The 15,654-nt window shown below is 34.0% G+C and overlaps 3 protein-coding genes across 3 annotated transcripts; 1 reads left to right on the top strand and 2 right to left on the bottom strand.

Moving 5' to 3' along the window:
* Positions 1-244: 244 nt before the first annotated feature.
* LOC141700247 (uncharacterized) lies at positions 245-946 on the bottom strand. The gene has a single exon (XM_074504051.1). The coding sequence runs from the start codon at positions 944-946 to the stop codon at positions 245-247; it is 702 nt and encodes a 233-aa protein (XP_074360152.1).
* A 2,623-nt stretch (positions 947-3,569) lies between these two features.
* LOC141708406 (endoplasmic reticulum oxidoreductin-1-like) lies at positions 3,570-7,489 on the top strand. The gene is made up of 9 exons (XM_074512021.1): positions 3,570-3,873; positions 3,972-4,103; positions 4,591-4,849; positions 5,250-5,360; positions 5,671-5,789; positions 6,075-6,179; positions 6,265-6,467; positions 6,731-6,854; positions 6,981-7,489. The coding sequence occupies exons 1-9, from the start codon at positions 3,658-3,660 to the stop codon at positions 7,197-7,199; spliced, it is 1,488 nt and encodes a 495-aa protein (XP_074368122.1). The 5' UTR covers positions 3,570-3,657; the 3' UTR covers positions 7,200-7,489.
* A 236-nt stretch (positions 7,490-7,725) lies between these two features.
* Positions 7,726-15,374, bottom strand: LOC141708405 (translation initiation factor IF-2, chloroplastic). The gene is made up of 13 exons (XM_074512020.1): positions 15,217-15,374; positions 13,448-15,056; positions 13,331-13,363; positions 12,959-13,072; positions 12,673-12,822; positions 12,469-12,567; positions 12,309-12,371; positions 11,805-11,960; positions 11,604-11,669; positions 11,093-11,329; positions 9,836-10,111; positions 9,180-9,368; positions 7,726-8,244 (listed from the first exon to the last, which is right to left on the bottom strand). The coding sequence occupies exons 2-13, from the start codon at positions 14,990-14,992 to the stop codon at positions 8,083-8,085; spliced, it is 3,090 nt and encodes a 1,029-aa protein (XP_074368121.1). The 5' UTR covers positions 14,993-15,056; positions 15,217-15,374; the 3' UTR covers positions 7,726-8,082.
* Positions 15,375-15,654: the final 280 nt, after the last annotated feature.

The following is a 15,654-nucleotide window of genomic DNA, read 5'->3' as shown; positions in this document are numbered from 1 at the left end:
ATCAAAGAAATCACCAACTTTCATATGTGTAAGGTTCGAAGGTCAACTTGGCCTCCACTTTCAAGGTGTGCTTCAAGATGGGAAATTTCCAAAGGATCAACTTCTTCAGTGAAATTAGTTTCAACATTTTTCAAAGAGGTCTGATATCAACCAGATGCTTGGAGGTACGACAGGTACGACTCCAATGACCTTTCATTCCACAGCAGTGACAAGCACTTTCAACCCTTTTATCCATCATATTTACTTAAGGTTTTTCCTCATTTTTCGTCCACTTCTGGTGGTCAGATTTTCTTTTAAAATTTGAGAATTTTTTATTATTATGACCTCGGCCATGTAAGGAACCATGGTCACGAGCATACCTACGAGTACGCCCAAATCCACGCCCACGCCCTCGTCCACGTCCAAATTGCTTACTTGGCCCAAGATCATTACTGGTCACAACATTCACTTCAGGGAATGGTGTTGAAATAGTTGGACGAGGTTGATGATTTTTCATCAATAGTTCATTATTTTGCTCAGCAAGAAGCAAGACTGATATAAGCTCAGAATATTTCAGAAACCCTCTTTCATGATACTGCTGCTGCAGGAGCATATTATTGGCGTTGAATATGGAGTAAGTTTTCTCCAACATATCTTTATCAATTATATTTTCACCACATAATTTCAGCTGAGAAGTAACCTTAAATATTGTAGAGTTATACTCGCTTACGCTTTTAAAATCTTGCAAGCGCAAGTATAACCAATCATAGCGAGCTTTAGGAAGTATAATAGTTTTCTGGTGATCATATCTTTCTTTCAGATTTTTCCAAAGGGTTGTTGGATCTTTAATAACCAAATATTTTGTTTTCAATCCGTCATCAAGGTGGTGGCGGAGGAATATCATAGCTTTTGCTTTTTCTTCCTCAGAAGTTTTGTTTACTTCTTTAATTGTGTCACCAGGATCCATAGCGCTAAGATGAATTTCTGCATCCAAAATCCATGTCAAGTAATTCTTTCCGGTGACATCAAGTGCGTTCAACTTTTTTTTGTAAGATTCGACATTTCTTATATTACTATAATAAACATAATATAATTAATCAATTATAATAAGCACATTCGGACAATATTTAATATACGCAAAGAAAACACATATGCATTAATATTTAAAATTGCATGATAATATAACATGATGATTTATTGATAATACATGGAGATCACATACACGCATGAAAATGTAAACTCAAAAAGTATTATTATGCGATGTTTGTAAAATACTAGCATTTTATGTGCTAGTTATGCAAACTTGAGTATATTTATGGTACATTGAATTCAATTTACTAGTAGATTGAATGCAATCTATTGCATTTTTACCTTTATAATTTATCTCACCCAATTCAAAATAATATGGTTTCTTATTATATTAAAGTAAGGAAGGTGAGAATTATTAAAGCAACTAAGGATGAAACATATTGATCCAATATCCCAAATTAAATATTGTACAAAATGGCTAATTATGATATAGTCAAATCTGATCAGTTTCAAAGAATACCAATTTATTCTATGAAGATGATTTTTTCTGATGGACAAACTGAAATAATAAAAGTTTCATAGAATCCTTCTTCTTCTTGGATTTCCAACACCTATTTACATTATCGTGATGATAACATGTTGTAGAATAAATATATATTATATAGAGAGCATATAAAAAAAGAGAGAATAATGATTTCACTACATTCTTGTATATCTTACAATCTCAGATATGAGGTCTATTTATAAGCCTACTGAGATACCTGAACTTGTAAAGTTAAGAGTAGGGAATCTAAAGACCAAAATCTAAGTTACAAGAAGATGAAAAATCAAAGGTTGGGTGTATAGAATATTCTAGGGTCATCCACTAATATACACAATAAAATATACTTTTTTGAGTGCACTGTTTTTCCTTCCTGGGTTTTTTTCCATAGGGTTTTTCAACAGGCCTTTTTATTTTTTCAGCATTAATAATTTACAGTTTTTATAGTTTAAATTTACTTATATCAGTACATGATGTTCGGTTGGTGTGGTGTGCCCTTAATCATTATTAGGGCACATTTTTTTTATGTAGGTGCATATACAATTAAAATTAAAAAAATAGTAAAAAGTTTAGAATTATAATTTTTAATGTTAAAAAGTGTAAATGAAATGAAAAGAAAAACGTTGAGATATATTATTATACACGTACATAATTTTGATTGCTTTCTGGAATAAGTCAAATAAAATCTAGAAACAATAATATATAAAATCATATTAATATAAATAAATACTTATATCAAAAATTGTTATCAGTGCCCACTTACGCTTCCAACAAGATAAACTCCTCATTTAAGTACCAATTTGTGATTTCATTAAAATTAGTAATTTAGCTATGTATACTAGCAAACGTTGAGATATATTATTATACACGTACATAATTTTGATTGCTTTCTAGAATAAGTCAAATAAAATCTAGAAACAATAATATATAAAATCATATTAATATAAATAAATACTTATATCAAAAATTGTTATCAATGCCCACTTACGCTTCCAACAAGATAAACTCCTCATTTAAGTACCAATTTCTAATTTCATTAAAATTAGTAATTTAGCTATGTATACTAGCAACTTTTTTTCTCCCTTACTCGATCATTAAACTATTGATTATATTTTAAATATAAAATAAATAAAAGAATGGATTTTTACAAATTTAAACAATGTACATATAAATTTAAATTTACATATATAATTTTTTATCTTTAGATAAATTTCCAATTTCTAAAATTTAATAGTTTACGAGAAAATGTTGATTATTAAATTATTAATAATAAGTGTGCTTCAAAAAAAAGCTAAAACCTAGAATGACGATTTCATGATAATTTATATCATATATTTACTTGTTTTATTATTTTACAATTTTGTTAATTTTTATTATGTAATTTATGCACTTTAATTGTTATATTACATTTATAAATTACATGTTTTTTTACTATTTCATGTATTTTTAAAAAAAAGTTTAGATTATTAGGGCACTCTTTTAAAATTTTACACAGGGCCCTCTGAGATACAATTCATTAATGAAACTTTTGTTTTTGCAAAAACAAACTAAAATTTTCATTATAAGATTGTAATTATAAATAAAATAACAATAAATATTTATATTATTATTCATATACTACGACTTTAGGTTATCATCAATCATATATTACATAATCTTAAATAAAAGTTATATACGTTCAAACTATAATTCTCATTATCAGATTATAATTATAAATTAATTAAAATTTAAAAACTACAAAATATTAATGAAGAAGTATATAGTACTAAACTATAAAAAAAATATTACAGGAAACAACCGCGTTGATCAATTTACAGCATTGATTATTTGACTTAGCTAAACACCGCCATCATCATAAACAAGCAAGCGTCACTAGAAGCTATCAATAAGAGGCATTTAATCCTCACGCGTGTTAAGAGCGTTAAAGAAAATGCATTTTTATACATGTCAACAACTTAAAAAACTTGTTGAATTTTCAGTTACTTGTTCAAGAATGACGACCAACAACCTGATTGAATTCAAACTATGTAATAATTTAATAGTAAACTGCATGTAAATGTTAGTACTATATGTACAAACATTTTATGAATCTTGGAGTTGATATTTAAATGGTGGAAGCTATGGAGAATAAAAATATGAATAGTAATAGTAAAATGATTAGTAGTGGTAATAGGCAAAAAAATAAGAAGACATGGGGATGGAGAATGGATACAGGGATTGTGACAATGGTTATTGCTGTTTTAGTAGTGGTAGCTCTTGCTTCTAAGCACTCTCATAACTTTTCTCTGCTTCTCAAAAATCACAAGATTTGCAGCTGTTCTCAGGTACTACCTTAATAATAAAGTATGTGGCTATTTCTATTTGTTAACCAAGAATTATGAAAGAGTTGTTGATATTGGTTATTTCTGTGTGCTTTCTGCAGGATTCTAGTAAATTGTCTGGTATAATTGAGGATTCTTGCTGTGATTATGAGACCGTCAACAGTATTAATGCAGCAGTGCTGAATCCAATCCTGGAGCAGCTTGTCACAACTTCTTTTTTCAGATACTTCAAGGTCTTCTTGCAACTCTATCTTTTACTACGACATTGTTTTATGTGATGTTTCAAAAGAATTTTGATTTATAGATGTTTTCATTTTTATCAAGACACTTTTTTTATCAAGAGTTTGCAGGTTCTTAATGCTTAGTATAAATTTATGGCCTCCTTTATTTGCCTGTGCAAGTTTGATAGTAAGAAAGTAAGTTCGACTACACAGAATCACAGATAATTAATTGAATCATCTACCTGGAGTTCCAATCAATTATAAAGTGTATGCACTTTTTCTATTTTACTTTTTTCAGACTCGAAAAGGTCTCTTATGTTATCCAAATGTTGCAATGCAAGTGATTAAAATTGTACTGATACAACCACAATTGTACTGTTTAAAATTGTTCATTTTTAAACTAATAAGCTAATCATGTAAGTAACGTCTTGCTGTAGACATTAGAATAGCTGTACTAATATGATCAATTTTAACTTGACATATCAGTTGCCATCTCCAGGTTAAGCTTTGGTGTGACTGCCCCTTCTGGCTTGACGATGGCATGTGCATGTTGCGAGATTGCAGCGTATGCGAATGTCCTGATAATGAATTTCCAGAATCATTTAAGAAGCAACCATATTCAAGTATTCCATCTAATCCGCTAAAATGTCAAAGGGGAAATCCCCGGGATACTGTTGACCGCACAATGGACACCAAGACCTTCAGAGGCTGGATTGCAGTTGACAACCCATGGACAAACGACGATGAGACTGACAATGGTAATTTTTTGTTTCGCCAACTTCATGGTATTTTTTTTTCTGTCGGCAATGTGCCTTTCATGCTTATTTCTTGTGCATCAAGTCGCATAAAATTTATGTGTTGGCTTCCCTGTCCTTAGAAAAGAGTGAGATATAAATGAATATATTACAAGGCACATTTTGTTTTTATGAAATAAGTGCCCTATGAGTATGAATATGTCGTGACTTGTATTGCAAATTAACAAGTAAGTGCTTAATTCATTTTTGAAAACTTCAAGTAACAACCCTGAAATCCAGAATTAAGTAACCATCTGGTTAATTTTTCATTCCATAAGCATAATTGTTCGAACAAGCTAGAATCAGTTTTTGTCAGAATTTTTTTTTGAATTGCAAAAAGAAGACTAACAATATTCACCTACAGATGAGATGACATATGTAAATCTTCTACTAAATCCTGAGCGATATACCGGCTACACTGGGGCATCAGCCAGAAGGATATGGGATGCTATATATGTGGATAATTCTCCAAAACGTGAGTCACTGCTCCTATGTACAATTGATTAATTGAATATTTACATATAGAAGCATGAATGGAGAACATTTTCTCAAAATGAAATTTAACTTGATTTTCGTACCTAAATTTCCTCATAATTCTCAGCATCACAGTTCTCTCGCCCTCCTCACAACAGAAAACTGGTGGGGAGGGATGAACCGTCATTGTATCATATGGTCGCTGCTTTTTTTCCTTTACTAATTATGTTTGTCAGCTTTTTTATTTAAGCAAGCATGGTAAAAATGTTTACAATATGATATCCTAAAAGAAACTCAAATTTTGTGTGCAGAGTTATCTGGAGAAAGCTGCCAGGAAGAGAAAGTATTGTACAAGTTAATATCTGGTCTTCACTCCTCAATCTCGATTCATATAGCTGCTGACTATCTTCTCGATGTAAAAACCAACCAGGTCCATTTTCCCCTTGTCTTTAAATGCCGTACTCTTTGACTTCTATATTGTGTACTATGAATCTCCTATGCAATATGAGGCAGCGATGGTTAATGATAGAGAAGACTCTATTATTGTGAATTTTTTCTTTTTAGATTTTGCACCTTATTACTGAATGGCAAAAAAGAACTTCAGATTGCTTGCGTCCTGAGGAAATTTAAACATTTGTTCCAAGCCACACCACAAATGAAATGATCTTTAGACTTCTGTATTCTAAATTCTGAATCTTCACTACTGCAATTTCAGTGGGGTGAAAATCTTCCGCTGATGTATGATCGTGTACTAAGATACCCTGATCGCGTCAAAAATCTGTATTTCACTTATCTGTTTGTCCTCAGAGCTCTGACAAAAGTGAGTAATGCTGCCTTGAGTAATTATTTACAAGATACATCTATTTAGTTAAATTTTTACAATTCTTTCTTGATACGTTTTACAGGCGTCAGATTACTTGGAGCTGGCTGAATATGACTCAGGTGATCATGTAGAGGATTTGAAAGCACAGTCCTTGATGAGGCAGCTATTAAAGAACCCAAAACTGCAAGATGCATGCCCACTTCCATTTGATGAGGCTAAATTGTGGCAAGGCAAAAATGGGCCGGAACTGAAGCAGCAGATTCAAAAGCAATTTCGAAATATAAGGTCTCTATAAAAAAATTTCCTTAAAAGTACTTAATATTGTGCAACTAACTTCAAAAACATATATCTATAGATGAAGTAGTTTAAAAATTCTGATTTCTTAGGTTAAAACATTAAAATTTTATGGTTCTTATCTGTTAAATAACATCAATGGACATAAATGTAGTTAAAGTTTGTGATCAGTAACTGAGTTTCTATTCCTTTGTTTCAATGGAGGAGCTCTTTTGGTTAAAGCTTACATCTTTTGTTTACTTCTCAATTTGCAGTTCCCTAATGGACTGTGTTGGTTGTGAGAAGTGCCGCCTTTGGGGAAAGCTGCAGGTTTTTGGCCTAGGAGCAGCATTAAACATCCTTTTCTCGGTTGATGATATTCACAACAAGGCTCAACCAGTAAGCTTCTTTACCTGTTTCTTTAGCATAGTTACGCAATATGATATTATTCACCATGAATTCTGTCGAAATTGTATGCTGAAACTCTGATTATTCATTCCTCACTTTTTGTTATTCTTACTACAGCTACAGTTACACAGAAATGAGGTGATTGCACTTGTAAATCTCCTCAATAAACTATCCGAATCTATCAAGATTGTCAATGAGAAGGCCTTCTCCGTCGAGAGGCTAATGGACGGGCTGCCTTTAGAACCCCCCATGCAAAACACCAACTTAAGGCAAATATTACAGAAATCAGTCAAAACCATCAATCTTAACTACAGGTCATGGATGAAGCTGAGATAGCACCCAGAGCTTTTCGCAAAATTCTGAAGTTTACCCACAGTGCATATATTAGGATGTCAAAGAGATTTAGATATAGTTTCCTGATAACAAGCAGTTGTACAGAAATGTTACACAGGAGGAAGCTATCATCCAAATTGATAATGTTAACTTCAACATAACTAACGCTTTTTCTGTATGTTGATGGCAGAAGGAGAATGATGCCTGCAGGCTGATTTGCCATTTTTGTACATTTTAACATTCATTCAGGATTTTCATTAACATTCATTTGTATATTTAGTTTTATGATTTGGGATCCCTTTGTTTCCTAGTAGAATGATAAATTGTTAAGTAGTGTCTATGCTTTTATTTTAAAAGAATGCAACACAGTCAATTCCATAGATTTTCAAAGAAAACTGACCTCTATTAGTCAAACATAACGATAAGTTTAGTACTTAATATGTTTTTTTCAAATTTAATAATGTGGAGGCATGTTCTGAGTATGGTCAGAAAGGTTAGAAAATAAGGGAAAAGAAAAACAGAGAAGAAAGAGTCAAATGGTCAGTTTTGTCTTCATTTTTTAGATTAAAAAGATCTTTTCTAACAGAAGCATATACCCTGTAACAGCTTGTTTGTCACTGTAAATTGTTCGCCCCGTATTTCTTTACAAAAAGGAGCTGGAATCTAACATATATCACTATTTACAGTTTCATCAGCATACAACAATTTATCCTCTCTGCTAAAGCTTTTCTTCTTCATCAGTGCACAGAATTAGTGCGATTCAGCAGCTTGTTCATATCACATATGCTGAATGTTGCCAAACGGCTGGGAGTCAATTTTACCACTCTACTAAGCGAGTCTGAAACATCAAGATGCAGGAAGCCAAGTATCTTATTGTTTTCTTATGTTATCTCTCAATTCCCACTTCTTCGAGTGCTGCTACCATTGATGCTGATGCCTCTTCAAGTGTTCGGTTCTTCTGCACTGAGTTGAAAGCCTCCAAAATGTCCCCAGCTTCCCAGTCATTGAAGTCATCAATCCCAATTCCACATTCTAACCCAGCATTTACCTGTTGGCAATAATTTGTACTTCTTAAAACATAAATTCAGTTAAAATATTCAGGTATTGTGCATACTGCATAACAATGCATAACACTATATATATAACACTATGTATATAAATAAATATATTTATGCAGTTCAATTCTTAGATAGAACATTAGTGTTTACTTTAAAAAATATTTGATAAGATATCAATGTTTCTCAGTAGAGAGCAAAATATCTGATTTTGGAGGTTGAAGATTAAATGCGATGAAGCTTTTACAACCAATGAACGAGAGCAGTGTAGGAGATGATATATACGCATTAGCATTATTTTTAAATACAACACAACTGGCATATGCATATAATTATTTTCATGTTCAACATTAGCAAGTGTATCCCAGTTCCCCGCGGTCCAGCACTGGCATAGTGGCCTGATGCTTGTTTATGCTAAGGTTTACTAATCAGAAAAGTGCATAAACATATATGAACATCCATACATCCATAATGGAAACTAGTCATCACTGTCAGAAATAGAGTCCTCTACAGCCTACACTAGTATTATTAACTGCTTTTTAGAGGGTAATTGACAAATTTTAGGTTAATAATTCACAGGACACATCAGATGCAGCAACCACAACAATCAACATTGCAGCACAGCAGCATCCAGACACTGTTAAAAACTAAGAGAAGGGGATAATAAGCATATATATCAGCAACTGGACATCACATAACTACTGCTAAACGGAACACTAAGCTTAAAGCTCAAAGATGGACCACAAATATCAACAGATTTAAAGAATATTGCAATAAAGGCCAACACGGACGATTGTATTCATAATTTATTTATTTGTAATTCCAACAGTTTAAAACAATCAGACTCTTCTGTCATATAATCGTGCTCTGAAATTGAAAAGGAAAAAGTAAATATGAAAATAGAAAATTAAGACTTTTAGATGCTAACCTCTTTTACAGCCTCCTTAATCCGTCTCAAAGAATCGAGAACGCCAACATAAACTGTTCTACCCTTTCTAAGAACTCGAATTCCACAATCCTTCACTACTTTTCCTTCTGTTACCATACCTCCAGCAATACGACCACTGCCACTGCTAAATACAGCTCGTACTTCTACTGAACCGATTGGTACTTGATCCTGTTAAGGTTCAAGAATTAGCTAAGAATGAATGAGTGTAGAAATTGAAGTCCTCAACATATAGTAGCAACAGGAAAGCATGTGCAGATTTTTAATAACCTATACGCTATATACAAGATGTGATAATGAGCAACAAATACATCTCAATAAGATAATGTGTGTGAGCACCAAGGCAGTCCTCATCTTATTTTTTCTAAGTGCCTAGGCCACCTCCTACACAATAACAACCCCCCATCCTCCCACAAGTGAAAGATTAATCAGTTCATGGAACCAATTGGTGATGTAGTAGGCATGCTTCCTGCCGTCTGGACCTACTAACAATTTCAAGATCAAAATGTAGATCAGGATTCATGTAACCAGTTCACTTAGTTTTAGTATATTGAAGGCTGTTTGATTCAAGTATATACTCTGCACCCAAGTCATAGAATTCAGAAGAGAACTGAACAAAGGCAATAATTTAAATATACCTCAACAGTCTCCAAGAGGCCCTCCATTGCAGTCCGCACATCATCAATGAGTTCATAAATAACTTTGTACAATCGAATCTCAACTCCTTTATTGTCAGCATAGCTCTTAACGGAACCAGGTGCCTTGACATTAAACCCAAAAATAATTGCTTTACTGGCAACTGCAAGATCAACATCACTCTTGGTCACGTCTCCGGCTGCTTGCAAGAGAAACTTCATGGTGACATTATCTTGTGGAAGCACCTGTAGGGCTTGTCTGATTGCCTCGATAGATCCCTGGACAATATTAAGAAACCTCAGGTCCTCAACTTAATTAATAATAGAAAAATCCTTCAGCAAATTAAATCAAATAGACATACATGAAATGCATTTAATACAATAATGCATCTTTCTAAACCTATACGTATGCATCTTGATTTGTTCCCAAATTCAAGTAATATATTGTTAAGCAGAAGTAGTTTTAAGCTATCTGATGATTCTGCTGTAGGATCCATGTAAAACAGACATAAATATTAAGTGCTGCTGATAAAGAATATAGTCATAAAGAAAAGTTGGGCTAGAGTTTCTTTTCAGTAGAACAGTCATAAAAAATGCATCCCTACAATCTCTACATATATCATTTGCAATCGTACTCTTAACTCTCACGTATATTACAAGAAAAGACCATTAGATGGTAATAACACCTCTAACCCGATATCTTGAAAAAATAAATATATAGTTCCATTGATCTGAAAACAAAATGGCACACTTTTGCAAAATTGCTGCAACCCCCTTACTTCCTCTTACTTCCAAAACAAATTCCAGAAAGCAAATAAAAACACATGCTCCATTAAATTACTGACCCTTATATCCTTTTTAAACACTTGGCAATAGTAGTGCAAATACTCCACGTGACAGGACGATGATGAAGTATTAAGATAATCCCTTAATTGGAAAATTATATTAATATTTGATTACCAACTTCATTGTACATGCATCATTAAAGCCTAGTCCGAGTTTCTAGATCAAAGCTTTCACTACATGAGCTACTCTTTCAAACAAAAACGCACAATTTAAGTTACTTCTATTCACACAGTTTTTTAATATCTTGATTTTAAAGATTAAGCAAGTCATTAGTTAACAATATGGAATTTAGTTCACTCTTATTTTATAATGAATTGAACAGTCTTTATATCTGTATTAATACGTAAGCTTTTTCCTACACTCTAACTAAACTTAAAATTTAATGTATCCCCATAAAATAATAATTACACATACCTGGAGGTCAACCTTCATTATTATAACCAGTTGGTGTAAATCTAACCCAGTATGCGTTCTTGAAGAAACAGCTGAAGCAAAGGATGAAAGTGTAACTTTTCCATCTTCAGCTTTAGCTGAAATGCGCTCAATTCGTATTGAATCTGCTCTTGACTCGGCCTTTTCCCGTGCAATATCAAGGGTGCTCACAACCTCAAACTCATCACCAGCAAATGGAACATTATTTAATCCAATAACCTAGAGAAATATGTCAATTAAAGACCAAGTGGTGGAAAAAAAGTCAATTAACACACATAAATGTTCTGACTTCTGGCAAGAAAGATAGGCTTCCATTATATATCATTCATGAGATAAGAACACTCTTCACTGCTTTTTTGATAAAACTAAAATTTTTGAAAGGTACATATAAACTGAACATAAAACCGTTCTTAGCTCAATTCAGTCATCTTTTGTTACGTGCACATAAGTATATAATTCAAAAAATTAATAAAAATATATAAAAATTAGAAACCTGTATCGGTAATGAGGGCCCAGCTTCATCAACACGCGTTCCACCATCATCAAATAAAGCCCGCGCCTAAACAAATACAAAATGACAAATATCTCAGGAGATGTTGTATTTAAAATAACCAAATATATACTCTATTGCCCCAAGACAAGGCAATATGTTTCTTCAGGAATAATGTTGTAGTGTTTTGTTTCATAGACCAACCTTTCCAAAAGCTTCTCCACAAACTATTATATCCCCTTTTTTGAGTGTGCCATTCTGCACAATGAATGTAGCTACTGGTCCTTTAGATTTATCAAGTCCGGCCTCGATGACCGTGCCTTTGGCATTTCTGTGAGGATTAGCCTTCAACTCTTGCAGCTAAATGATAAAGAAACAGATTTCAGAATAGATGTGTTTTTTAAAAACTGAGGCCACTACAGGCCAACAAACAAATTCATTTATTTCTCATTTTTAGTAAGGCTTAAATGAATAGATAGTACTTAACAAAACTAGAAAAAGATAATATGTGAGCATCTAGCACTAGCCTTGTCAAAAGAGCCCTATACTAATAAAGTAACAATGTATAAGGAAGCAATAAGAAGTATTTCACAAATTTAGCAGAAACAGTTCATTAAATTTTGAATTTAAATTGAAGAGTTAATTTGCCAATACTAAACAACATTGCGTAAAATTGAATCTAAAACAGCTCGAGGACAAGTAACCTACCTCCGCAACAAGCATGACAGTTTCCAATAGGTCATCCACATTTTCTCCTTTAAGAGCACTGATCTATTGAAGTTAAAAAAGAGAAAAAAAAAAGCATAAAAAAATAGGACATAACATCACCAGATAATTTACAATTCATTAAAATGTGCTATTTGCAAACCTGGACCATCGGGATGTCACCACCCCAGTCCTCTGGCATTAAACCAATCGACGAAAGTTCTTGCATCACTCGCTCTGGATTAGCGCCGTCTTTATCTATCTGGAGAGGAGTGGGAGGAGGAGAAGGGGGTGTATAAAAAACGTGGGCAACTTTAATATGCTAACGGGTAGCCGAATGTGATAGGTAATATTAAAAAGAAGATACCTTATTTATGGCAATCACAATTGGCACTCCAGCAGCTTTGGCATGAGCTATGGCCTCATTTGTTTGGGGACGGATTCCATCATCAGCAGCGACCACAATTATAGCGATGTCTGTGACCCTTGCTCCACGAGCTCTCATAGCCCCAAATGCCTATAGCAAAATAAATATTATATAGCATTTAAAGTATAAACAGAGGCATTCGATGTCAATGATTGAATCACTAGTTTCTATTTTTTTTTCCCAAGAGTTTCTATTAATAGAGCATAAAACAGAAAACACAAATCACCTCATGTCCAGGAGTATCAAGGAAAACACATGGTCGCACGTTTCCATCTATAGGTACTTGAACCTTATAAGCCCCGATTCCTTGGGTAATCCCTCCAGCTTCAGATGCCGCAACCTATAAATGTCAGTTGAGCTTTAATATTCAAATATGGGCGACTAAAAAACATTTAGCATCTAACCAGCATGTAACGTGTAATACGTGTCATCAAACATATTATTAGTTACTCCAAGATAACATTAGTACAGAAAGTAGTTTCTTTTCCCATTACTCTGTAAGAGCATGGGTATCTATAAGTCAATGGATCTATATGCAATTGGAAAATTATAAATGACAAACATCTAGAATCTAGATATTTAAAGCTTTAATATATACCTTGGTTTTTCGAATATGATCCAACAGAGTAGTCTGCGAAGGAAAATAAATTGATGTATTAAGAAAACATTTAATTCAAATTAAAGTCTAATGATAGAAAAGAGCCAAGATCTCTACCTTTCCATGATCAACGTGCCCCATTATAGTGAGCACTGGGGGTCTATCTTCTAATTTGTCCAAGTCTTCTTCATCAAAAATTTCCTTCTTTTTTGCCATATCCTCAACTTTAAAAGGAGCAGCATCAATCACTTCCACGTCATACTCTTTGCACACCATTTTCACGATGTCTTTATCAAGAGTTTGCACCCCATCAGGTTTAATCCCCTTTGAGTATAGAAACCCAAGAATTTCACCATCACTGACAGCCAAGTTAAAAGCTAAATCCTCAATCAACATACCATCTTCATCTACCTCCATTATTTCAGCTTTAACTGGTTCAGCATCTCTAGCTGCCTGAAGTCTAGCTGCTTTCCTACTTGCTTTGCTCCATTTTCTACCTTTCCTTGCGGTAACGGTACCAGGAATAGAAACATTAAGTTCTGATGCATCCTCATCGGGAAAATCGTCCTTAGCCATACGTCTACGTGATCCTCCTGCACCACTTTTTCTACGGTAGTCATCCTTGAACCTCCCAGGTGGAGGTGCTTTCCCAGGTTTGGAAGGCGCTGCTAACACAGACTGTGCAATCGAAGGATCTACCGCAGCCTTCTTGGATGCAAACTTGTCAATCAATATTGGCTTGCGTTCTTTTGTCTTAACAGCAGAGCTGGCTCCAACAGCAGCTGGAGACTTTGTTGCTGCACCAGCATCTGGTGACTTTGCTGCTGCACCGACATCTTTCAAGATAACAGCTCTCTTGATTACTGGTTTTGGAGCAGCAGAAGGTCTCATTTGCAGCATTGGTTGAACTTTTTGAGGCGGCTGAGGTGGTTTTAAAGGGGCAACAGGTGGTGACTCAACTTTCATCACTGTACTTGTATCCGAATCTTCTTTATCAACCTTTACATTCTTTGGTTGTTCTTTAACTACCTTTTGAACAGAGGCAACTGGATTACCCTTACGCCACACACTTTTCAAAGTCTTGGACTTCCGAACAGCAGCCGGATTAACCGGTGAACCATTTCTCTGGTCAGTGCCTGTACTGGACATTGGCGACTTTCTAGCTGGTGTAATAACCTTACGAGTTTCTAATTTTTCCGCCTTCTCTAATACCTCTCCCAATGACTCAATCACCTTATTCCTCTCCTCTTCTTCAACCTTTAACTTCTCATCTTCCGAAACCCCACTTGGTTTCAAAGAACCTCCCTTTACAGAATTAATCCCCGAAAGAGGTTCAACCTTAGGCCCAGGTTTTAACACAGGTCTAGGCGACGGTTTCAAAATAAGGTCACTCTCATCCTCTTTACTACCTCTAAACGTGGAATCAAGTGACACAGAAGTCCCTTGATCAGCAATGTAATCAGTCGTAATCGAGTATTTACATATAGACACATACCTCCATCTCCTCCCAACCTTTACTTTCCGAAAACTACCAAAATTTTGAGACAAAGAAACTCGACTAACCGACGAAAGGGAACCATCAAATTGAACAGAAGAACAACTACAAACACTCCCTAAACTGACCAGGGAAGCAATTGAATTCATATTTACACTTGCTAGCATTCCAACAAAAGCTGCAACTCACTAAAAAATCAAGAATTCAAAGCCAGAAGTTCAATGCCATAGCCTAATGACAAATAAAAATCAAAACTTTACTTCAAGAACCGTAAATAACCCAAGAATAGTAACCCACAATTGAGCTAGAAAAGATAAATATAGACTTCAAGAAACACAAACCCAAGTGAAGATTATATATCAAAAGTACAAAGACATTGAAAAAATCTTACCTTTAAGGATAATTGAAGTAGAAGGCTAATAAGAAAAGAGATTGTGGCTGTTAGAGAATGAATTTGAAGAATGGACCCAAAGAACAAGGGGAGTATCGCAAATGGTTAGATATCCGGGTGTGTGGCTATTTCTGTGCCTGTCATCGTATATTCATTTCATTGTGTGTGATAAGGCTTTGGGTAACATTTTTCATAACATTTCTTTTGCTCTGTACATTTAATTTTTATTTTTTTCAACCTTCATGAATTTTCAATTCATACTCTGGCACTCTGCTAAGCTTTTTGTTTTCACTAATTAGGCATTGAGATTCGACAAGAATGAAGGGATTGTTTGGTTATCGAGTTGAAATCAGGATATCTTTAATTTAAAATACTTTCTATATCCCTTTTACATTTTTTTTTTGAAATGTCTCTTCTAATTATCTAAATAAAATTTAG

This window comes from Apium graveolens, chromosome 2, assembly GCF_009905375.1.
Source record: "Apium graveolens cultivar Ventura chromosome 2, ASM990537v1, whole genome shotgun sequence".
Taxonomy (NCBI): Eukaryota; Viridiplantae; Streptophyta; class Magnoliopsida; order Apiales; family Apiaceae; genus Apium; species Apium graveolens.
This window is presented reverse-complemented; position numbering and strand designations above follow the sequence as displayed.

Bases quoted from the DNA above. Each gene is read 5' to 3' on its own strand.
- LOC141708406 (XM_074512021.1), top strand. From the start codon at position 3,658: ATGGTGGAAGCTATGGAGAATAAAAATATGAATAGTAATAGTAAAATG. The intron at 3,874-3,971 runs GTACTACCTTAA...TGCTTTCTGCAG, and splicing joins AGATTTGCAGCTGTTCTCAG to GATTCTAGTAAATTGTCTGG. The intron at 6,855-6,980 runs GTAAGCTTCTTT...TTCTTACTACAG, and splicing joins TTCACAACAAGGCTCAACCA to CTACAGTTACACAGAAATGA.
- LOC141700247 (XM_074504051.1), bottom strand. From the start codon at position 946: ATGGATCCTGGTGACACAATTAAAGAAGTAAACAAAACTTCTGAGGAA.
- LOC141708405 (XM_074512020.1), bottom strand. From the start codon at position 14,992: ATGCTAGCAAGTGTAAATATGAATTCAATTGCTTCCCTGGTCAGTTTA. The intron at 12,823-12,958 runs GTGATTTGTGTT...ATTTTGCTATAG, and splicing joins TTGATACTCCTGGACATGAG to GCATTTGGGGCTATGAGAGC. The intron at 12,568-12,672 runs GTATCTTCTTTT...ACTCCTCTCCAG, and splicing joins TTGTGATTGCCATAAATAAG to ATAGATAAAGACGGCGCTAA.